General features: G+C 37.9%; 1 protein-coding gene across 13 annotated transcripts in view; it reads left to right on the top strand.

Moving 5' to 3' along the window:
* BEGAIN (brain enriched guanylate kinase associated) overlaps positions 1-25,559 on the top strand; it is a 156,721-nt gene that overhangs the window by 97,928 nt on the left and 33,234 nt on the right. For 9 of the 13 annotated variants that reach the window (XM_088166258.1, XM_088166252.1, XM_014871961.2 and 6 more), the window contains 2 exons: positions 1,222-1,278; positions 5,824-5,890. In XM_088166258.1, coding sequence (XP_088022384.1) covers positions 1,222-1,278; positions 5,824-5,890 — 124 coding nt within the window. The remainder of the gene's footprint in view (positions 1-1,221; positions 1,279-5,823; positions 5,891-25,559) is intronic. The other 4 variants (XM_088166259.1, XM_088166251.1, XM_088166257.1 and 1 more) reach the window with 1 other exon arrangement.

The following is a 25,559-nucleotide window of genomic DNA, read 5'->3' as shown; positions in this document are numbered from 1 at the left end:
TTTATACTCTGTATATAAGATAAATCTTTTTTTAATGACTGCACATTTTCTTTGTTTAGACTTCATTATGCTGATACAAGAGAATAGAATTTGGGTCTCCATCACTTAAAGCTGAGACTATGTTCAACTGAAAAAATATTAAGGCATTTTGCATTATAGTATAGCAAATAATTTCTTTTTTAGTCTCAAGCAGAATGGAATGATGCTGAAAAGCTATTATTTAAAACTGTTGTAGCTGCGGTACAGTGCTGTTGCAAATTGGAAACCTAGTTAATGTTAAGGATAAATTATGTTAAGCACACACTCCTGACATTCCTGGCACTGATTAAAATGGTCTGTAGACTTAGCCTAAATTTTGTCACGATTCTTAATATCCATTTTTTCATTTGTTTTCAAAACTTCTGAAACTAGGATTATCTACTTATGCAGGAATGTATTTGCATGTCTTGTGAGACTTTCTTAAACTGATATCTTCATGGCACTATTTGATTAATTCATTGGATGACTCAAAACGAAATTCAGAATAAATCATTCCAGGGCAATACCCAAAGAAATACTTTTCATTCCTTGCAGAAAGTAAAAGCCAAACCAAAACAATGACAGAAAGCGCCAATAAACTGAGTCAACCAAACCATTTAATGCAAATTTTAAACAGAATGAGTCTGTAAGATCTCAATTTAGGAAACAACCTAGTGTGGTCTTATAACTTAAATGCTTCTCTAACTGGAGATACTTCTTAAAATGAGACTAAAATATGCAGGTATCATGGTGATTTTGACATCTACACACAACTATCAAGAGCAGTCTGGAGGTTCTCCATATACTTTTCTTGTCAACAATATTTTTCCTATCTTTTCACTTAGAGCAGAGCCCCTGAAAGTAACTTCATTCTTGATGTAGTTTTGCTTTAATACATTCCAGGACAGGGAACACTGGTGCACTTTTCTCTTGAAGCATCATTTTGGGGCTGCCATAAAGAGCAGCAGAGGGGCTGACCATGCCACTCGTGTTAAACAGATGGGCTTCCTAGTCATAGAAAGCCTCTTATCAACTGCACTGGGCACCAGTGGGTTAAGCACCCTTTGAAACTCAGGCCAGGGTCTCACAGCCAAGTCTAGCACTCATACCAGAGCATCACACTAGCAGAACTGACTTTCCAATATTCTAATGGAACATTGTACCATATTATGAAGAAAACTCATATTAAAAATTATGTTTCAGGCAGGTGATTACTCCCCTGAAGACATATCATAATGGAAGCCAAAAATATTTTACGAGGTGAGCTTTAAAAATGTTTCTATTGAGAATAGCGAGGCATTCTGCAAGTTGAACATCTAGATTTGTCAACCTGGAAAAGAATAATGTCTGAAAAAAACCTGTCATCCAAAAGCTTGTCAGCAACATGTCACAGAGAAAAATCAGTGTGAGAAAAACAAAGTAGAATTAGTTTCAATTATGTGTTTCTTCATTTATTCACTGCACAGGGAGAGAATTTCACCTCCCCATAAATGAATAGGCCCTGTGTAACAAGATCCCACTTGTACACTGGAGAACATTTCTGTTATTAAATTTCCTTTTCTGTAAAGTGCATTTTTTTTTCAAGAGGTTGAATGGCTATCCTTTTGTAATCCTTTCTGAAAGTCTTTGTCTTATTTTATCCAGAATTCCCTATGTTGTTGCTAGACCTCCCTAAATTTACTCAAGAGAGGAGGTCACTTGTGTGGCTCAATGGTCAAGTTTTTGATCTCTCTATAAACATTAGAGATGGCCTCTTTCTTTTTTCTCAGTGGGAGAGCAGTGCTAACTAGATTTGAAAATAATAACTGTAAAGCATAGGTTCAGCTTTGAAAAGTGACTGAAAAGAGAAGGAATTTCATATTCCTCACAGCAGTCTCTTATCTGACATGGTCAGCACAGATTTTGTAAGTTAAAATATAAAAAAAATTCAAAATCCAAACTTGGAACCACATCTGGACTCCAAAGTTCACTTTGGGTTTCTTCCTTGAGGCCCTGCCCTGGGTACCTTGATGAGGTCCCCATTTTATCTTTTAACAGAAAGTGAAGTTATTTTAAGGCACGAGAAGTAACCTCATGCAAGCCTATATTTAGCACTGAGATTAGCCCACACATATAATTATTTCACCAAAAGCAAGGCATTTCACAGACTGAAGGGGTGTTCTGAACAGGAATTCTGGAGGAAAAACTATTGTTTTCATAAGGATATTGGTGTAACTTGTGATAACAGAGAGAGAAATTTTTTTGATCAAGAAGCTACTCTTTCAAGAGTCACTTTTCAAAGCTAGCTACACTCTAGTAAAAATTCCCTTCTTTAAAGAAAGTCAACCCAAGACTAAGCTTTACTTTAGATGTATTTCATGGCCTTAAGAGGGTTTGAGATTGAGTGGAAGCAGAGAAATGGAGGCTTTTGCAGACTCCCTCTTCAGTGGTGATCTGCAGCCTTGGGGAGGAGTTGTGTGCTGGGTTAGAGCACAGACACCTGACACGTTCCATGTGGTCAGAATAATTTTCAGTAGGCCCTTATTTGGTCAAGAATCGAAACATTTGTTTACTGGATGCACATATGTGCACCTGAAGTCACATGAGTATCTCCTAATGATATGAACAACACAGAAATACATCAACACATGAAAATAGGTTATCAATTCACATTCCCTTATAACAGTTTTGCAGCATAGCGAAGCATTCATTTCATTTTCAAAGCCAGATTTACAAGGTTAAAATATTTCATACTTCCCAATGTTCAGGCTATCTGGGTGTATTTTTTCAGCAAACAAGGTTAAGTTACCATTTGCTCATCAGATAATTTTCAAATTTGAATAATTTTCCCTACTCTTTATTTCCCCTTCCCTTTATCTTACAGCTTTGCCTAAAGATTGATCTGACTCTGTTCCTCTTTTATCCCTTTAACACTTTCCTCCATGTATTTCTGGGTCCATTTCTCTCCTTGCCACCTACATTTGCTGACACTTCTTTTGGCACTGTGAATTTCCAATCTGAGGTTTATGCATATACGTGCATGTGTATGTGCTTGTGTACATGTGTATGTTTTTGTGCTTATTTTGACTACCTTCGCATACTGTTCTCAATAGAAACACTTTTTGAAGCTCAGCTTCCTACTTACTGTGGATATTTTTTTAGATTTGATTTGACTCTACTAGGAGGTGGTCATTTTCTCAGTGCAAAATTAATGTGTTAGAGAACAAGAGTTTGTGGGCTACTTTCTCCAAAACATGCAACAGGCAAAAATTTGATGGGCAAAGTCAAAAGAAGCTACAAAGTGAGAAACAGATTGTGATAAACTCTTGCAAAACCCTCTACCACCATCTATGGCATGGAAGTGTTGTCATTGAAAATAATTAATGATAATCAACATTTCAATCATCCATATAAAGAGAAAAAGTGAAAACAGAAGCTGAGGAACAAACCTATTGTTATCATGATAAGTCCACTATCCAAGCAGCAATTACTGCTGTTTTTATTCATGGATGTGAAGTTATGGAAAGGGAACCTGCAGGGTCTCCCTTGAGCTGCCCACATCAGTAACCATTTCAGGGTACAGGGGTGCCTGGGCTAGAAAAGCCCTGAACCAAATTTTTTCTCCCCTTGACTTTCAGGAAGTTATGCAAGTGCTTTTGAACCCATACAAACTTTTAGGGCATTGCAGGTGCTAATGTTCAAATCAGTTTTTGCACCACCTCCACTTGAACCAGAAACTATCTGGGTGCAAAGAAAGTTTAACCTGTTCTATTTTGTTTTACTAGACAAAAAATATAAACATGACAGAGAAGATGCTGGGGCACTTCTGGGCTCAGCTAGAAGACACTATTTTACTTCTCTAAATCCTTTCTTCCTGCATCATGGCATACATCCTTACCAGCAAAACAAAATATTTGTGCTGAGTAGCTGCAGGCAAAGCCATTTTAACCCTCCTTTTATCAAGATCATCTCTGCTTTCTTCTGTACCATGAAAAGATGGATACAGAATGAGATTTGTCTCTGTTGTGTTGACAGCTAAATGGCTGGGGAAATCCCAAGTAAACCTAGAGCTGCACAAATCAATGTCTATAGAGAGGCTTAATGGTAAATGCTGAGAGGAGCATGGACAATGCAGAGAGTTGTAAACTTCAGTCTATCCTTTAAGTCCCCTGGACATGAACACAATAGCACTATGAGAATTGGTGAGTATTGACCAAGTCTCACAGTGCAAGTCTCGGAGATTTTCAGCCCATTTGGGTCACCACCTTAGCAAGCGCTGTTTACCACAGGTCCTCCTCTCAGGAAGGAAGTCTCTGCTCAGCAGCTCTGTAAAACAGGCAACACTGAGACTCTCCCCAGGCTTGCAATGCATATTGGAAATGCCCTGACTGTGGGCTGACCCTTGGTACCCTGAGGAGGCTCGCCCATGAGGAAGTCATTATTTATATCCACAGAGCAGATGTCCTTGGCACAGACATCCCCTCTCAGGTCCGTGCAGCAGATGTCATTGCAATGCTGGGAGCCCCAGCCAGAGCTCTGCATCCCTTAAGAGGGGCACTGCACTGCGAGTTGTTGTCACTGGCCTGCCCTGAATGGAGAATTCTGATCATTTAACTGGAAAGAAAATCTCCATGGCAACAGAAGCCGAGATAAGCATCATATTGCCAAGAAGGGGTGGGCTGGACCCTTTGATTCACAGCTATGGGCACGTTTGGAATAAAGATCTTCATTCCAGCTTCAGCAGCCACTCCTAACCAAATGATAAACAAAGAGACTTCTTTAATCCCAGTCCCATCCTGATAACCACAGAAACTACACCTAGATCCAGACTTTTCAGAGGGAGTGTGTTTTGCTGTATAAATGTGGATTACATCTGAGTTCACTCTCACAGTGAGAACACTTGCACATTATCTAACATCTCACTGCTGAAAATACTTTGACCTATTGATCAGTACAGTCATATAGATTTATTCAGACAAAATTTCACAGCTGAGCTTCTAACATTTGCTTTGCATTTGTTATGTATTGTGCTGAGGTGATGGGTACTAATGAACAAGGAGCTATCCTCCTTAGGTTCTGTGGAGAGAAAGCCACAGCTGCTACCAAAATACCAATGGTTTTCCCACAGGCTGTGCAGCTTGTTCATTACAATACCAAGGTTACCATCTAAGTAACCCAAAGATGTGCAGGCTGAAACTTTTCTTTGGTGTGTTGCTCTGGAATAAGTAGGGAAGCCTCATTTTTTGAGTTCATTCAATCCCTAAGTGTTGATAAAAATAAATCTCCATCTTTTCTCAGCTAAGCTATCTAAATATATTTCCTGGAAAAAATAGGCAACTTCTTGAACTTTTGTTGGAAGAATAAATATTCTCTTCTAAGTCACATGTTGATGCCCACATGTTGCTACAGTCACTAGGATTCTGCTGCAATTTCACAATAAATCTTTTTTTGTGCCGCCTAAGCCTAGAGCTCAAGCTTCCTCTCTTACATACTATTCTTGAGCTTGATGAAAAATTATAATTACCTTGTGCAAGTTCCTAGCTATAATATGTGTCTGCATACAAGTGCAGAACAACCAACATATCTTCACTTCCTCCTGGAATTTGCTGCTAAATATAGTAGGAAAATATGACAAAGAAGTTTGGAAGTTTGCTTAGGAAGCAGGTGGTAATTGCATTTCAAAGGCAACCACTGACTGGTAACAGGAGTGATAAGCAAATAGAATTCAAGTAGTGCAAGCCAAGGTTTTGTACTGATGTGAAAACACAGGTGAAAAACAACATGAAAAGCAATGCATTCAGTTACATGATATCATCTTTGTTTTAGGATACAAAACAATTACCTAGCCTTACAAAGAATTAATCAGGATCTGGAGGATAAACTTTACAGAATGGTAAGTTAACATAAGTGCTTTTTTTTTCCTAATATATTAAACATGGTTTTATGGTTCTTAAGTCATTTGAAAAACACGTATGTAGCTGTCACAAAAACAGCCTCAAGCTCTGAAAGCAGCTATGTTTAGAAAAGATATCATGATGAAGAGCTCAAGCTGTGTACAACAACAGAGCTCCACCAATTTAAATAGAGATTGCTTGACTGATGATCTAGCTGAGTAAAATGTTCCTTTAAAATAATTCTGGTTAATTTAGTTAATAACTTCATGGGTTTTAAATATTTATGTTTCCATTAAGTATCAAATATAAATAAGGCAATCCAAGGTTTTCTCATGCTTCTTAGATACTTCCACTCAGATTTTATTAAGTGATTTAATAGAGCTTGGAGGCCTCCCTTTTAAACTCTTCCATAATTATCAAGCTCAGCATATTAATTTCCAGTCTGCATGTGTCTGCCACCACAACATCAATGTCACTGTCACAGGCCAATGAATAACCATGTGCAGAAAACACTGCAGCCTTTGTGGGCTCCACACTGCAGGACTCAGCACCCTGATTCAGAATAGCTTGAAGATGTCCAAAAGAAATGGAAAAGCCACTGGGGCCCTGGCTCATTGCTGATGATGCTGGGACATTCTGCTCACTGTTAGGAGTAAAATTACAAAGGAGTGTGAGGATAATGTTTAGAGAGGAAAGAATGACAGTTTTGAACTTACAAAGATCTCAGGTAGCAGCTTGGATTGGGGGGACAATTTATTGTGGATTTTGAGTAAGTACAGAGTATAGTAACATGCAGGACAAGCACCAGCTTTTGCTAATAAACTTTTTTTTAAATGCCATTTTTCTTATCTCAGAATCCTGTTCCAATAGCTAACAATGAATAAGGGACTGAGCTTTTGCAACTGGCTACAACAGGGCAAAATTACAGCTGGGTTGTAGTTGACATTTGTTGATAAATATATGTTTAAACACTGTAAATGCATAAATAACATTTGGTCTCAGGTTATTGCGTTTTTTTCTCCACTCTACCTTTGTTGCTTTTTCCTTTTGCCCAAATCATTTCAGGATTTTGTCTTCATCTGTAGCCTAACATTTATTACCTATGCACCACAAAGATAAACAGTCATTCAGGCTGGTAAATTAAATAAAAATAATAGAAACACAGAAAGAAGGACTCCAGAAAATCCATGTGTTTTTATCAGGTATTTCAGATCAAAGCAAAGAATTTTTAAACTGCTGTTTCAGCATCCAGTTAAATCCTTGAGAAATTATTTCAGAGCACAGCACAGAAAAACTGAAAATCAGCCCTGTGGAGCACTGTGCTTTTCTTTATCCCACTAATATGACAGTCATTGAAGATAGCTTTAGAGGCTTGAAGAAGATCAATCAGGCTCTGTACACCACTTAAATCCAGACTGCTTTGCTTTCTGAAATATTGAAACTGAAGACATAAAACAAACCAAAACAAATGTCAAATGGAAACTCTATTAAAAGGAAAAAGATGAGGAAGAAAGTACCATATCTGATTTAGATAAGTCAAACCTTTTGATTTTCGGGGCACTCCAATAGCCCTCAATGCTTCAGAGACAGTTAAATTTAATAATAGCTTGTCTGGTTGATCAGCAGCTTATGGTGGACTGGGTTCTTGGATACCTTTCTCTCTGTTTCCTCCTTAGGAGGAACAGCTGTGTGTATTTAATTTTTTGTTTTGTTTTGTTTAGTTTGTCATTCTAAAATCAAACACTTTTGATTTATCTACCCTTATACAAATCCAAATATATAAACCATGTGTTTACTTTCTCCCTCTCTCCCCTAACTCATCCCTCTGTATACACACATGTGAATATATATACACACACATGTTTTGACTATTTGGTGGGCTCAAATTCAACAAGTAGGTAAATAAAAAACCCCAGGCAGTGGTGCCTTGCTCCCTTTGCCTGCAGATAATGCAGATAACTCCAGGATGCTCCCAGGAGTTGTTACTCCCTGCCCTAACAGGTGACTTACAATTCCCCCTCTCCCAGTGACTGGTCCCTGCTCATTGCAACTTAGATAAGACTCCACCGTGACCTCCCTTTTCTAATATTTTTGAGTATCCTGAATGTTAAAGCCTTTTATGCCTGCTATTGGTATAAGAGATGTGAAACAATAATCATTAATTCATCAGCAGTCACAGAAAATAAGCTGATGTAGCAGTTACTTTTCTTCTCGGCTCTGCTTTCTTGTGGGTGCTAATCTATAAAATATTTAAAAATATTTGAAAGCACACTTCTGATCACAGCAAATTGTATCCAACTGAAACATCTGTCACATCAGAACTTGAAGTATAAATATAAAATATGAACCATGGTCTGATTTGGCTAAGTGCACCAAAAAACGCAATCCTGAAATCACAGAGAGCTTGCTGTATTAAACTGGGCAAGACTAAACACATGGAACAGTAGAGGAATGTGGCACAGAGTTAAAATTCTGCTGTCACTCCTCATAAAACTCCTGTTCTTACCACAGAGTCTTCAACTGGAGAAGATTTTTTTAGTCTTGTAAGAACTGGTTAAGAAGTGGAATATACAGGCTGTCTGCCTAAATAATTTATCTTTATAACTCTTTTCTCCATTAAGATGTAGGAAAAGACTAAGCAGAGTCCTCACATTTTGCACTGCAATTCTGTCACAGCACTGTTCAATCAGAAAACTCTTTATGATATTTAGATCCAGTTTTCATCAATAATCTTCACTTTCCTTTACACTTGCTTGAGTTTTTGGAGTATGCTCTGCCATGGTCCTGCTGCTCACAAACAGCAATTACAAGTAGATTGTGCAAGTCATCCCAACCACAAGTTAAGAAATCCTTTATATGATCTCAATCCAGCTGTATTCTCCATATGATCCTTTCTGGAATTAAGCAACGTATTTTAAAAAGCTTTTGAAGTCTTAAGGCTTTTGGTTGCAGTTTACTTCTGTAGTTTTACCTTTAATGCCATAAGCCAGATTTTTAATGGTATCCTTTTTTGGGAAGAACTGGTGCCTAATAATAGCTGCTTAATAAACCCAACTGCTAATGAAAATTGCACCCATTTCTCCTCCCCCATCTGCATTTTGAATGTTCTTGAAAACATGATCACAGAAATCCAGCTGCAAAGAGCTCAGGAGACCTTATTATCCAGAAACACCATAAAATATGCCTTTTTTACAAAGTTTGACAGACAGATTGCTGGATGGTATCAGCTCTGGTTCCTACCTCTGCAAAGCCAGCACCAGCCCTCTGCACACAGTGCATTATACATTTTATCATCTGTCAAGATGAAAACTCTTACATTTCTACAATAAAAATGTACAAAATTTGCAGCTATATTTTACCATAGAACTTTTACAATATTACACATCAAAGTCTGACTTTTCATTTACATTAAGGCAGGCTGGGAGTGTGACTGTGCATCAATAAAGTTGGAAGAAATTCTTATATAAGCCAGCAGTAAAGAGGGATTTGTGTTTAGGATGATCATGTCTGAAATGCTGCACTTTCTGAGCACTGCACTGGTTTTTATCCCATTTCTGCCTCTGCCTATGAGTTGGAGGAGGACTAAGGGGTACAGCAAATACTTTATGTTCTGTGTTATTAAGAATTATTTATCCAGCTCTTGAATATCTGGGGTTTTCCAGTGTGCTGGCCATAATATAAACTTAAGCATCTCCTGTTGGGGAAATCCAATATGAATTAAATATGATCTGGGCAGTTTTAAGTGGTGCTCTGAGACCTTGTGTCAGGAAAATGTTATTTTAAAAGAAGCAGATTACTGGGTATCCAGGCCGGGAAGGTAAAGAATATGGGAAGTGGTGAGGATTTTGATGAAAAATTTCAGTCAGGCATTAAAAACATCTAAGTACCAGCTGTTCAGCTTTGGAATTTGAACCAGTCACTAGAATTCTCATGAGTCTTTTGTGATACCTACCAGCCACAATCCCAATATGGTTTAAATCATAAGTGAAAAATGAAAACAATGGAGAGAAATCCTTTTTCTTACACGAACAAGGAAAACAGAAGTCCAGCATCCTTGGGTTCTTGAATGGAACATAATGACTTTGATAGTGACTTTGAACAGAGTGATTTCAAGCCCATCTTTTTCATTTTCTTTCCTTTATGGAAGAGTAAGTTTCTCTCCCTCCCCCATGTCCCATGAAAATCAAATAGAGATGGCCTAAATATACTTAAAAGGATTTGCATCCCAAAGACAAGAAAGTTTAGAGTCAGCTCAACCTGGCAGGCTCATTTATTCACATTCAGTGAAGACAGCTGTGAATTTCAAGAGAATTTATACTGGTTGGTTAGTTAAGGCAGAAGCCAGAGAAGGTTTGTGCTTTGTGGACTAAACAACTGCAAAATAACATCTCTATGGAAGGAAATGACCGTAAATGGCACTGAAACAAGTAATTTATAAAAATAGCAGTTGAAAAAACGCATCTCTAGGAGGACTTAAGGCTACATGGTTTTATGCTTTCAGGCACTTTGTGCTAAAGATGTCAATTTCTCACTAACTCTTTTCACACTCATATTCCAAGTTAAAAATATTGCCAAATAGGCAATAGGACCTACACACATTAACAGCTGTAGACTGAGTAGGTTCATGGGGTTTGCAATCAAATAAATGAATCCTCCTGGATAATTTGTGAACATGAGCACAAGCACACAGGCTTTCAGAAATCCTCAGTCCTTTCATTCTCTCTGAAGAGAGATTCACTCCCTGTTGTTGCTCCATTGTTATGTGGCTGGTGATGGCTGCCCAGTCCTCTTCCCAAGAGACACCTAAACCACTCAGCCACTCCCAAATTGCTCTACATGACTATGACATCGTGAGAGACTGTTCTGGAAACTACTTTACATTTTTCCAAAAGGCATGAGACTGTTCTTCTCTCTCCCCCTCTCAGCAGAACATCTTCCACAGCTATGAGCAACCTAAGGGAGCTGTAAAGTGGCAATGGACACTTCTCACTTCCAGCATTGTCTCTGTTGCATGATGGAAAACTCCTTCTTAGCATGTATCATATCTCTTGGCCACTGATATGCATTTCCAGTACCTGAGGTTTTCAATCATTTTCTTCATCCTGATCTCCATGGTTTGGTCTCTGTCTCTCAGGAAAACCCCTTGGGATACCATATTGACTAGCAGAGAACAGAAAAATCAGTTGTTTTCAAGGAAGATGGAAAAAACAGAAATATGTATGTGATTCAGGTGTTTTTGACCTGTCTATTTCTTGTAAATGCCTTGGTCCTTTGTGATTATCTGCCAATTTACCACAATGGCAGGGAAAGCAAGAACAAGAATAAGCCTGAAAAGGTGTTCTGTAGCAGGCATTTCATATCTCAAAGGCCTTCACAAAATCTGCTGTCACCTGTGAATGTGAAAAACAGGACATAGAAGAGTGACATGTCTTGGCCAAGGTCATGAAGAAACCAATTTATGAATAGCTTTCTTTCTCTAACCAAATCCACTGCCCACAGAAAATATCAAAGGACTTCCTAAGTTTTCTTCAATGCCAGACACTTTTCTCTCACTTCAGATAAATTGAAAATGGCAAAGACTGGGTTCATCAGAGAGAAAGAAAGAGAGGGAGGGAGGGAGGGAGCAAGGGAGGAAGAGAGAAAGAGAGAAAGAGAGAAAGAAAGAGAGAAAGAAAGAAAGAAAGAAAGAAAGAAAGAAAGAAAGAAAGAAAGAAAGAAAGAAAGAAAGAAAGAAAGAAAGAAAGAAAGAAAGAAAGAAAGAAAGAAAGAAAGAAAGAAAGAAAGAAAGAAAGAAAGAAAGAAAGAAAGAAAGAAAGAAAGAAAGAAAGAAAGAAAGAAAGAAAGAAAGAAAGAAAGAAAGAAAGAAAGAAAGAAAGAAAGAAAGAAAGAAAGAAAGAAAGAAAGAAAGAAAGAAAGAAAGAAAGAAAGAAAGAAAGAAAGAAAGAAAGAAAGAAAGAAAGAAAGAATAGCATATACACATATACAAGCAGAGTACTGGTATTCAGTTAGCATATCGGATTTAGAGTATTTAGTCCAGGTCACTATAGATCATCTGTTTCATAATATATTTTTCTAAATAAGGAAAAGTATTTTTTGGAAATAGTATTGCATGTACAAACTCCAAAACTATTTCATTTAGTCTTTACAGGAAAGAATACAGAATTAATCGAGATAATGACTTTTATGAGGTGAAAATCAAGACAGGGATGGGGAAAGATGAATTAGTACATTTTCTTTCTCTGGTTGCATACTTCGTGCTCACAGAACAGTACTAAATATATGAAGGATCATCAACATCATAAAACCTTTTCTTTATTATCACAAGTGGCATGTACCTCCAGCAGAATCCTCTTTGCTCACTACAGGTGTAGTATTTAATCCTGTACTTCTTTCTTTTTCTTTTTTCCTCCAGAGATAAATATTTCTTCTTTCAACCTCCTGTCACTAACACAGCCTCAGAAGATACTATTACACTGACTTCAGGGAATTAGCATCAATCAACACCATTTCTATTCCCTCCAGCTAAAATTTATTTAGCATTTTATTATCAGGGAGGACTCTACCCTGGCAAGGCATACCCTTGATGTGAAATGTGGGAGATGATAGGTACAAGGAAAGACTATAAGCACATTTTGTCAACTTCATCTGTAGTGCCAGGAGAAAGCATGGGCTGTGAAGATGACTAGCTGGCTTAGAAGGGCTTCTGATAACCTGATAGGAATGATATCTTTTTCAAGCATAATTGCAATGCTGCAGGAGACAAAGAAGTTGATGGCAAGTAAAACTATCCCTTGGCTTCCAACAAGTTTGTCCAGCTGTCATTGGGGTTAGGTAATGAACTGATTGAATGAAATGAAATTAATTATGTTCATTTATGAACAACAGATCCTCAGCACTGGTTTCTTGAAGAACAGGTCCTAAGTCAGCAAAATAAAAAAAACTTTTTGTCACAGAAGATATCCAGTGCCTGGAGCAAATTCCTGAGCACTTATAAAAGATGAGCAGCCAGCTAATTCCTGCTTAGAGGAGCAATCAGCCTGTGTAGTGGTACTCTGTTCATCCTTATTTTATATCAAAGAGCACATCTAAGCAGAACCCAGGCCTGGAATGGCAGGGCCCTTCCTCAGCCTAGAGCCAGGCTTGCTTGCATTCATTGAATTTAGATAAAGTATCCCTGTTTATAATTTAAATTTGGTACTCAGATTTGCATTTAAAATAGCTGAATGAGAGGTGACAGGTGCCTTTACCCTGAGCTCATGTCAGACATAGGATACACACTGAAAATCTCAGGAATATTTCAAGATGACACTGTGGCAGGAAGACCTTTAGCAGGAGGTGTGGGTGTAAGCAGATTCTATTGTAAGGTGCTTTTACACAGTGTATGCCATGTAGGTAGTGCATGCCATTATTTCAAATTAGAAACAAACCCCTACAGTTGCCAGAGCTCAGCTGGAGTTCTGTGTGAAGTGACACACCTTGCTCAGTCAATGCAGGCTTGCCCCCATGAAGAAACATTAAAGATCAACACTAGTACTTGTTGTACCAGGAAAAAAAGTAATCATCCTGCATTTCTTTTGCAAATCACTTGTACAGGAAGAAAAGCATGTTTTTACTTCACAAGCAGAACCTGGACAGCACTTTGCTAAACAGAGTTCTTCCTGTGATAAGTTATTAATTATACACCAGTGTCAAAGTTTCTTTCCTTTTACAGCTATGGAATTACATTTCATGGGGTAGTCAAGGAAACAAATCTTTATAAGACCTTTGCTAATACAAGGTTAAATATGACATTAGGAGCAAATCATTCTTCAAGTGAAATGCCATAGAGCATGATATCAGAATCCTCAGACAAAACACTACAGCCCCATGATGTTATCTTTAACAAAATTATAATATTGGGCAATCAAGGACAAAAATCAGATTCTGCTGCAGGTGATATTTAATCAGAAAATTCAGAAGCAAGTGTTGCTTACTAAAAAGGATAAATTCTATAATTTAACTCTGATGGACAAATTAGATCAGGTCAGTAATTCAGATTTAAGGTAATACCTCATTTATCAGAGAATAAGATTCTGCTTATTTCCATATCACTGCTTTGTAGAATAGATCTTCTAAAATGTTATGGGCACAGAAGATATATTTGTAACACATCCATTTATTCAATTCCTCTGATCTATCACAAAAAGAAGAAAATGCCAAGCTTGAAGATCACACTATGAATTATATTGCTGTGATTTTATCCTATCAAAAGGTCTCCAGCAATCAGAAAAATGCATTCCATAAGTAAATCTCTGTATGCCTAAACTCTATCCTCCTCCTCTTGCAACTATTTCAGTAAAGAGGCAGAGTAGATAATAAAAATTTCAGCTGTCAGATACATTTCTTTCCTGAAAAATACCTTTACTGGTTTGACTTTCTCTTGGGATGTCTTCTTGAAGTCTATCCCTAGTTCTATCTGATTTTCCCCTTCATTGAAACTGGGTTTTTTTAATCCTTTAGTCTTGGTATACTTTCCTAGGCTCCGGACATGCATCTTGGAAACAGCTGACAATGTATATATACACAGGCACACTGAAGTGTCCAGTAAAGCATTATCTCATTCTTCTCTTCTTTGATTTCTTAGGCATGTCTTGGGTTTGTTTTCTGTGTCTTCCTTCTGAGATCTTCATTTTCCATAACAGCATTTGAGAGCAATTGTCCAAAGTGATTTTCTGGTCACATGGTATAAGGATTTCACTATCTGCTGTAGAAATTTGCTGGATTGTCTTACACCTGGTTCCTTCCTAGCTGTATTTTAAGACTGCTACCTCTATACACTTCTAAATTATTGCAGAACATTTGTATGGAAAAAATAAATCTCTTTATTTTGGAAAATGATTGATATACCAAACTTTCACATGACTACAGATTTTTAAAATGGGGTTAAATTAATTTATTTCGCACTTTTGACTATTCTTCCCCAATGTACCATAGAATAATCTGACATGAGAAGGATTACAAAGGACTTGATTTAATTATATGCTCTGTCTGAGCAAATACAATTCAATTAAGGAAGATATGATTATTAAATCTTAAATGCATTAGCATGTATCAATCAGTTGTATGAGCTTTAAATTAATAAATAGTTCTTTCACAGTTACCCAACTACTAGACAGAGAATCCGAATTAAAGCCTCTAATAAAATTAGCCCAAGTCTCTCAATGCATTTTTAAAGCATAATTTACTGAATGGATCTTTATACACCAACTGTAGTGATTTCAATGAAATTTGTTCCATTATTCGATGGTGTTAAAGTAGTAATGTTTTCTGTTTTGTCCCAAAATCTATTTTTTTTTGTATGAAGGGACTAATTGAAGTGAACACAGTAAAACATTAGCATGTCTTTGTCTCAAATTAGCTGATAATTTAAGGTTTTTATCAAAACTTCTGGTACTTTCCTGTTTAAATATTTTAGCTATTTTTCTTTCAAATTTCTAGTGTGGATACAGATGGATATCAAATATTTCTGTGAAGAAATAGACAAAAATGCCTAGCAAAGTAGAATTATTATTTCTATACAAGATGCCAGGAAAGCAAATTGCAGTTTAAGTTGCCAATTATTAAATCTATCTTATTAAGATAGATTTAATTTCTTCTAATAGGGTGCAACCATTCAATACCCAACTCAAGATGCTAATGAAAGGTGTCTCAATGGGGAAGTTAGTTTTGCTAGATCTCCAAGTAAGCCTCCTAAGAAAATGCAAATAATTCAAAATATGGCTGTGCCAACCAGCTGCACTAAAGTTTCTGGCATGTAAAGCTCAAGCCATGTGGCTTTATGGCGTTGGCATGAGGAGGAAGCTGAGCAAACAAAACTCTCCTGTGGAGACAGCCCAAGGGCAGTGGTTCCCTTCTCCCCTTGGCTGGAGTCCTGGGAACCCTGCAACCAGGAGAGACCCCTGCCAGCAGCTGCAGAGTGGAGAACTTTTCCTCCTCAGTCTGAATGTCTCTGCTTATTCACTTCTTTCTTTTTTCCCAGCTACATATTTCCTCCTAGAGCACTCAGAGGAGGGAAGCAGTCTGTAGGCAGGAGAGATGCTGACAGTCCCGAGCAACATCAGGGAAAGCAGCTGTCTCCTCTTCCCTTCTCAGGGTGACTGGAGAATTATCTCCCTGTTGGATGATTCCCCAGTACCTGCTCTGCTCCTCTGTGAATTTTCATGCTGTTATATTAATGTCTCTTCATCTCAGTGTTCCCAGTTACAGTGACGCAAGAGCTCCGTAAATATAACATCAAGGCAAGAAATTTGAGCAGGGATTATTTTACTCCTTGGTGACACATGTAATTGGCTTTATCTGCTGCAATGAGATTTTTCGTAAACCCTCACTACATGGTCTTGCTCAGCTTTCTATTGCTCAACTTCCAGGAAATTTTCTTTTGGCTAAATAGCCAGAGATAAAGAATAAAGAGTGAGAATATACTCCACAAGGAGGAAGAAATACAGGCCAGAAGTCCTTCTGGAAGAGAGTTCTAAAGAAGCACGAATCTGCCTGCTTCTTTTAACATTTTAATTACATACGCCCTCCCTTAAGCCAATTTAACCAGTTCTAAAGACTCAGAGATTAGAGGGAGGAATTTGAAAGGTTTGTCCCCCACAGGTGTTAATGCCAGCTTGTTCTGTTGTCTCTGAAACCCTTCCCAGTAGATTGCTGAAAGACAGGAGCCATTCATACAAGTCCTGGTCAGACAGCTTTCCTATACTACATGGAAAACAGAATAGAAAGCAGGAAGAGAGCTGATAGCAAGGCATGTGGCTTTAGATGGAGTATTTGGATTCTGTGGAATCCTCATCCATTTACTGTGAGGAAAAGGAGATGCTTGGTTTAGCTGCGTTAATCTGAAGCAAATGAAAGATCTGCCTGTGAAACTGGTGAGCTACACCAGCCAGGCATCACCCTGGGTAACAAAAAGGGGATTGAAAGGTGAAGAAGTATTCTCTTTCACTATACAATCAAGGTGTCAAGGATAAAACCAACCAAGCCACCAAGGTGTATGAAAAGAGACTCTTTAGCTGCCTGTATGCCAGAACTAAGAATCTAGTAATAAACTACATTTAGAAGCAGCGTATATGCATTGGTGCCAGAAAATTACTCCAGCTCATGAAAAAGACTCGTGCAACTAAAATGATTAATGTAGCTTGTTTGGATGGACTAAGTGGATTGCAGGACTTGAGAGCAGCACTTTGTATTGTGCCTGGCAACTCTAAAATAGTAGTCCTGAATATATTAATAGGCAGCAGAGATAGATCTCGTGTTGGTCTCTGCCTGCCTCAGACCACAACAAGTTGTGCATAATTTCTTTAAAGAGCTGTTTGTAACACACAGGAGGGAAAATTCTGTCATCTTTAGCTTTAATGATAGCTTTATGCTGATGGTTACTTGCAACCAGTACAGTGCTTCTTACCAGTGGTTAAAAACATTATAGTAACAATCTCCTGATTATTAAAATGCTGCATTAAACATGAAGCTCCTTGCCTTCATTATGATGAATGCAGGGACTCATCTTTGAACTGAGTTGTAGCTTAAGAGAAACAGATCATGAATGTTTGACATTTGATATTGGTATACAGAATAAAGTCCAAACCAATGATATCTGTTTTCAATGCAAAGGAGTGAATCTTGCAAATTATTTTGAGCCAAGCCATCTGGAAGAAAAGGTTTCAAACACTTATCAATCACTGTTCACGTTGTTTTCCTAAAAACAAATCTCACATGCAGGAATAAAAGACTAGAAACCTATAATTAAAAAACTTTAGGAGAAGAATTAAAAATTGCTGCATAAAATGGAAGCTGTACAAGTAACAAATAGAAAGAAGAACTGATAGCAGTCAATACCAGTCATAAGGTCTGAAACAGAGAATAGGTAAAGGAACGAAAAAGATACAGGAAAATAACCTGTAAGATGGTAGGTATAATAATGCAGCTGGGGTCCATATAACTGGAAGAAATTTAAACAATAACTTCAATATTTTATTTACTAGGCATGGAGGAGCATGCATTGGCTTTAGTTCTCTAATGGAAGTGAAGTCAATGAGCTTTTTGGGTTTGGGAAAATGAATTAACAAGGAAGAAATAATCAGAACTTAGGACAAAACTTGTGCTTCATCTCTCCTACTTCTAGCTTATTAATGAAGTATAAGGAGTCAGCTAGACTCCAGGCTCCCCTCTATTCCAGTGAGAGATAGAAACACCTCTCCAGCATGACTGCTAGCTTCAAACAGATGTCCAAGCACGTAGGCAGAATAATCCTTTGGGCACATCTCTTCCACTGACTAGAGACTAGACAAGCAGCTTGATCCAGTGTCTTTCTTGTAGATGGTGAAATGAATTTAAGTCGTGGGAGATGAGTACCCAGCTTCTGTGATGTGATGGTACTTCATAATTCAAAGCTATGAATCCTTATGTTCCCCCTGGATATCTATGTTTCTTCTTTTTGTCCTACAGGAGAAATACACTTAAAAGATTCCTAAAAACAAAAAAAAAAAAATGAAGATAAAGACTACAAAAATTTAAGGAGAGCAGATAGTCCAAGATATTAAAAAGTTATACCATGAAATCTTATTTTCTTGAAAACAGTGCATCAATCTGGGAAGAATAGCAACATAATGACTGAAAGCAAGTCAAGAATCATTACTTAAGTATGCAGAGCTTTTCTCAAGGGTGTGAAGATACTTCCTTTTCTAAATACGGCTTTCATATTTACTGTGCTCTATTAAGCACTGCAGAATTAGCAGACAGCTGCCCAGTGCTAGGGCATTTATGAGGAGTTTCAGAGGGTTTTCTTTTTACATAGATTATCTAAACAATATAGTCATATTCTAAACAATTCATAGTCATATAGGTACGATTCTCCAAGTTTAATGTGAATAAGTGCTTGGTAACATGCTGGGATGAAAGGACATCGTGTTATATAGGTGACAGTACAAGTAGCATCTCCAAACATATTCTACTTAGCAGGGTACAAAGTTATATTTTGCTCATTCCTGGTTTAGCTGTCTCTGTAGTTCCAACGGTGTTTTTTTAAAACAAAACAGTTCCTTTACCAAGACTGAGAGTTATAAAAGCTTGGATTCATTATGAAGTAGAGATCAGATTTAACCTGAGGTGAACAAAGACTTTACACACCCACAGAAGTGTGTCTCTATATCCCAAAGCCTGCGGGTTTCTAAATCAAAATCTGATGAGCTCTAAGGGCTTTGATCATCCTCTCCTAAGGTCTCAACTGTTGTAGAAAGTCTCAGAGGAAGGTTATTTATAAAAAGGTGCTCTTAAAAATTTTCTGAGCCTCTCCACTTTCTCGCATCTTGGCTTGCAATCTTCCTTCTACAAAATACAGTAAAGTCAGCTCAGCTTTGTAGCAACTTCTTGCGTTTTGAAGGGAGTTGCTGTATCCTATGCTGTGTGATGAGTTTGCAGTGTGTCCAAACATCTTTTCCCATCCTATTCAGACTCTCTTAGCCCCTCCTGCATCAACAACAGATGCCCCAAGCAATTCTGCAAGATCCCTAATACTGCAGGATGGGAAACTCTTGCTCATGATGTCAAAATTTGCTAACACAGCTAAGAGACCAAGAATCCTGACACTGCCTTCTAAATGACTACTTAGGACTTTCTATTGTGCCATTAAGTGATTTTTTCATCAAGCAATTATTTGCCTGAAGAGGAAGAGTGACACGATCAGGTTTAATTGTGTCGAGGTAGATCCTGTATTATAAATTCAGTCGTTTTTTTAAATATATTCTATGGGATTCAATAGCAAAATTCTGGGGAATTGATATAGGCATATAAATCAACTTTCAGATGCAACTTTTTCATTATGAAAATCACTCAGTAATCGGATTAATTCTTCTTTTTAATGATAGATCCCTACTTTCCATTAAAATCACAAACTCTACCCCACATCTCTCTTTCTGGAGTATGAAATGCTTTTATCAGCATTTTACTGTTGAATAGTAGGTTGGATGGCTCACTACAGGGGCTTGCTGCTTTTTTCTTTTCTTTTTCTTTTGTGGCATACACTTTGGGTAGGCTGTAAAAGCCTGAAAATCCTTGTGACTTTACACCACTTGTTATGGAGTAGGAAGTGCTGTATTTTCACATTCCCCCCAGATTAGAAATGTATGCTGTACCTTTGTCCTGGTAACACATAGAGTCACCAAGAGCAAGGAAGCTGAAGGCAGAGCATGAGCTGCACAATAAAAATGGCTTCAGTAGGTGCCCAGTTGCAAACAAGAGCAGTTTTTGACCTACAGGGGACAGGGTGGATACAAAAGTGAAGAAATCATGTTTACAGTGGGCTGAGGAGAGAGCAGGATATCCCTGACAGGGAAGAAAAAGCCCTGAGTCCAGACAGAGGGGTTGAATCCAAGGAGCCTTCAGATGATTGACTGCCTTAATGGAAGCAGCCTAGTGCCTGGAAAATGATAGCCAGGAAAAAAACTGGAATGGCTTCTCCATGACCACAGTTTGGCAGTGGGAGGTCTGGTCTCACACTGGAAGAGCACGCTGGATAGTGAAGTGGAAAGAAGTAACAGGAACTGACAGTAGGAATGAAAAAGGAGAAGAATGGTGGGATAAACTGCTGCCTTGACAGTAAAACAGGACCTGGGAGAGTAACCTGTTTACATGGATTTTTCTCCTAGATCTCCTGAAATACAATCAAACACCTGCAACAAATGAAAGGCGCCAGAAGGAAGGGAAAAAGCTCTTTTTTGATATCTTCTACTTTAATGTGTTTAATAACTGTGTAGCTGACTTCTGCACAGCTTGGCTCTGGCAGCCAGGGTTATTTAATACCATAATAGACAAGATAACTGACAATTCTGTAGAAAACATTAACATTGCAAATGTTGAGATTAGAAAGTTGGCAACTTTGATAAAGGCTGTATCAATCATTCATATTATTGTCGCACTCAGACTTTTCTGCCCTGGATCCCTGGGAACAGTACAAAGTATTAAAATTCAACAGTACAAATATTAAAGCATGAGCCAAGTTAAACAGAGGGAGACCTTAAATCAAAACCTTCTCAGCAGGACATTGTGCTACTAGGAGAGAGTTTTTAACTCAAAGTAAAACTCTTAAGCGAATTTATACAAGCAATTAAGGATAACCAAAGGGCAACCTCAGTAGACATTAAGGTGTAACCATGACATCATACACTGCATATGAAATTCTGAACTATATTACATTGGGATGTCAAGAATTTTAGAGAATCACAGTTTATTTCAAAGGGAAAAGATACAAAAAGTCAGTACAAGCAAGGACGGAAGATATGTTTTGGACATGGCACTCAAATGAACTTTGAAAGCAAAATTTTATACATGATCTAGCTGTGGTTTCAATAATTCTATAAATTTAAGCATATAATAAATCCCTGAAGTGATTAGAGTAGGAATAATTCTTTAGCACCAAACGGATACAGATAGTTAAGAAAGTCTAGGAAGATAGCTTTTAAAATATCACAAGCATCTGTCAATCCTGTCTTATCTGCTATGCTCATTGACAGCAGAATTGCTTTGCCTTTCCCTGCTGAGGTACCTTACATCTATCTCTAATTATATTTACTGCAGGAAGAGAGATGGTCAGATTTTTCAAAAATATGTATTTCCCTTTTTATTTCACAATTGTGTAATTGAATAATTGTGAAATTGAATAATTTCACAATTCCTTCTGGTAGACGGAAGAATTTGTACACAAAACAGTGTGAGTAGGATTCTGACTCTTCTGACAATAGTAACTAAAAGCAGATCTTACCTTTCTGAGCTAGGAAAAACCTTGAACACATTTTTAAGCTTGGCAGAGCCCTTCCCATTAAGTTCAACAGATGCCAACTCTCTCCCAGTTAATCAGTAGAGGCTGCCATCCATTCTTATTAGACTATATCTGTTCCCTGGGAGATATCCCAATAAACTGGTGGTCCCAATTAAACTCATTCCAATTAATTTGCACTCCATTAGAGTTTTAGTGTTACTTCACCTAAATCCAGCCTAAGACTTCTGCTGTCTTCTGTGACTTCACCAGCAATTTTCCTACAAAAAGGGCTAAAAATGCATTCCATTGAAGGGATCTATCCTATGGAGATGCTCATTTGGAAAGCACTTCCTGTTATTTCAAAGTGTGAATGTTGAATTGCAAGCTGCTTAACTAGATCTGAAGAATGTCTGCCTTATTCTCCAGTTCCCATGTGTGGCTGTCCTTTCACCTCTATGACTTATTTCTCCCAGACATTTTCCACCTTTCCCCACCAAAATTTCCTTCCCAGAACAGATCTCTCCAGCTGCTGTAGGCTCAGAAAGAAAAACTCCAACTTAGTCAGTGCTTTTCAACTCAGCAGTGCTGTATTAAACCTCTGTTAAATGTGTTATAGACAAAACCCTCACCATTTTCATGAGCATAATAGTGATTATTCATGAGTGATTGGCTGTGTACTGTCAGAAATCATCTAGTTTTTGGGCTGAAACTCAGACATCTGTTTTGCCATAACGAAGAATGAAAAATGTCCAAGATGGAAAAGGACAGTTTCATTTGCCAACCCCAGAACTCTTATATTTGTTTCTCAACTACATCTCCCCTAATTTTTAAATTTTTTTTAAAAACAAGTGTACAAATCAAGTAATTTAAAAGATTTAGCAATCAGGAGTCTACAAGATTAATCTCTTAATAATAATTGAAAATACACCTTACACTTGCACTACCGATAGAAGAGGATAATTTGAATATAGTTTTACAAAAGCCAAAGTAAAGGGCAAGTAAGTCTTATATTTCACTTGTCAAGTTAACATGAGCTAGTAACTGGGAAAATGCATTGAGTACAGAACAACAAACACTCCCAAGAAGGCCAGTAGTTACTGTCCTCCATTTTCTGTAGCAGCTGGCTTCTGCATCTCTTTGAAGCAATTATACAGTGATTCAGATATTACTCATGGCTACCCATGAGTAGAACCAGCTACCCAGTGAGGTGCTTTTGCTTGTTCCTTATACCTGGATCTGGTTACATGCAGCTGTACACCAGAAATGTGTCTGGGATACGCATGGATTTCAGGCACATGAGGTATCAGCTCCCCAGGAAAGGACAGAATGCACCAGTGGGGAGATTTGGAACAATATAGATTAGTGCATGTTTAGAATTGGATAGACTTGGAACAGTAGATGCAAAAATAATTGGAAAAAAATGACTGCATGCCATAAAAACAATCATCAAAATTACCATTTTCACAGGGTTCAGCCATCATTCTGGGTAAATAATACCACTGAGAGCAAAACTACCCAAACCTGAAGTCTTGCAGTCTAGAAAAGATTTGAAGCATTCTGGCTCAGGATCTGACTCAAGGTGCAAACATGGGAAATAGAAGATGCTTTGCAGGGCATGCATTTATGGTGTGGCCCATGGAGGAAGTGGGACAATACACTTCTCAAGAAGCCATATGTCCCTGCTACTACCTGTTGTATGAGGATCAGGAAGCCTAACACACTGGCACCCTCCACAGCTTCCTTTCTCCTCCCCTCCCTGCCCTTTATCTTTTTTTCCTCTTATTTTTCCCATCTCACCTCCTCCATCTTCCTTATGCACTCCTAGGAATTTGGAAAGGAAGGAAGGAGACCCAGAGGAGTCTTGTAGGAAATGCTAGGGGTCGTCAACTACACAGCAGTGAGAAGAGATCAAGTCCTTTACTCCTGAGGAATGGGAGTAAGAGGTCAAATTCTTGTGTAGATCCCTCTGGAACACCTTCTTGCCTGTTTCTATCCCATCTACAACTCCTTCAAAATCCCAGTATGATCCACCTCAGTAAGATGTCTGGACCAGTGTCAATACTCAGATATGAGGCTGGCCCTTAATTCCCAAAGGGAGAGAAAGGAAATACTGACATGATGATGGCTCCTCTCCTATTTCCCCAGCTCCCTTTCAACAGTAGTTTTTTCTGTCATCCCTCTAAATACTCAGTCTGGGGGAAAAAATGTGTTATTCTGTCAGCCTGGGAGGAGAAGACACCAAGAGAAAAACATGTACACTAATCAGACATGTGGTAGCAGATGGAGTCAAAGTTTGATGACTGACCAGGGATGATGATGATAAATGTCCAATATTTTCAGCTACTTTTAAGTTCTGTGTCTGAGATACATCATGTTTTAGGAAGAAAAAAAAAATTTAAAAAAATTAAAAATAAGAAGAACACACACAAGAACCTAAGATTGCATACATTATTGATGTTCCTCAGCCAACACATATCTTGGTCTTAGTGCAAGATTGGAATTCAATGAACTAATTTATAGATGAGATTACATTAGCTGATTAAACGTTATATTTGAACCCTAAAATCTATGACTCAGTCAATTTTACAAATCCTTCATCCAAAAATAAAGTACACAATGTTCACATTGTTCAACTATTTGCTTATACCTAAAGCTTTTCTTAATAAATGGGCTAAAATTGCCTTTTTTGTTGTTGTAGTTTACCAGAGAATACAAACATCAGTTCAAAAGCCTTGTGATTTTTTTGTCCTTAAAGGAAGAGCTTTGTTGCAGAAAATATTATAGAATTTTTGCCTGAAATTATCCCCTCAGGCCACCACTAATCTAAATCTAATAGATAAATCGCTCACTTTTAGGATGCACCACATGAGAAAGAAATAAGCAGTTATTGTGAATATCAGTAACATGAATAAAGCTTTTTTGGGAAATCTTCTCAACAACATTTTAACTGCTCAATTTTAAAGTACTGCTAGGGCAAGCAAACAAAAGTAAATTCTATCACTAGGGAAAAAAATATTTATAAGAAATAATAAATTACAGAAAAGACAATCCCAGTGGTATATTGATTTCCACAAAGGTTTACACTTCATTAGATGTGTTGATAATTACCAAGGTAGTGTGGATGTTTTTCGGTAGCCTTTGATTCCCATCACTTTACATTTGCCACACTAATCTATTGTACGTAGAATTAAATAGATCAGAATTATTTTTTACAGTGCTACTAAAGGAGTACTATAAACTTTCCAACGGCCTTGGAGACTCTACAGCTTGTCCACTCATTACTGAAGTGGCTCATCCCATCAAGGACTGAGAAGATGTTCAGAGTTATTTTGGTACCAGATAATGTCTCTAGGGCTGAGGATTTCTATAGTGAATAGAAGCACTCAAATACTCCGTCTGGGAAATACACCACACAAAAGCCTCGTGTACAACTTAAGCTCCACAATGATGATTAAAGGGGTTTGAAGGCAAGAGCAAATAGGGCTTTGTGCAGGCTCTTTGCACCTGCATGGACATTATGCTAATTGCTTGGGCTTATTTACTTTTCCTCTCACAGCCAGAACCTAGAGATAAGCTTCCACTGCAAATCAGCCTGGGTAAAACAATCTGCACCAGCAGCAGAAGGAAGTGAGCCTGTGAATGTGTTCATTTTACTTTGCAGGCATGAACAGACCATTATTGCACCCAATTATTCCTACCTCTCCAACCAAACACTATGCAAAACAGGGAAATTAAACCCTTAAGTTGACAATGCACGTACTTAACCAGAACTTATCAAGCAGACTGCTGGACCCAGGATCAATGTCTTCAATAGCTAAAGACAAAACTTCTCCAAAATAAAAAAGAAAGGAATAGACACAGCATGACACAGACATGGC

This window comes from Sturnus vulgaris, chromosome 6 (assembly GCF_052056855.1).
Source record: "Sturnus vulgaris isolate bStuVul1 chromosome 6, bStuVul1.hap1, whole genome shotgun sequence".
In the NCBI taxonomy this organism is placed as follows: Eukaryota; Metazoa; Chordata; class Aves; order Passeriformes; family Sturnidae; genus Sturnus; species Sturnus vulgaris.
Note: the sequence above shows the minus strand (reverse complement) of the source record. Positions and strands in the feature narration are given on the sequence as shown.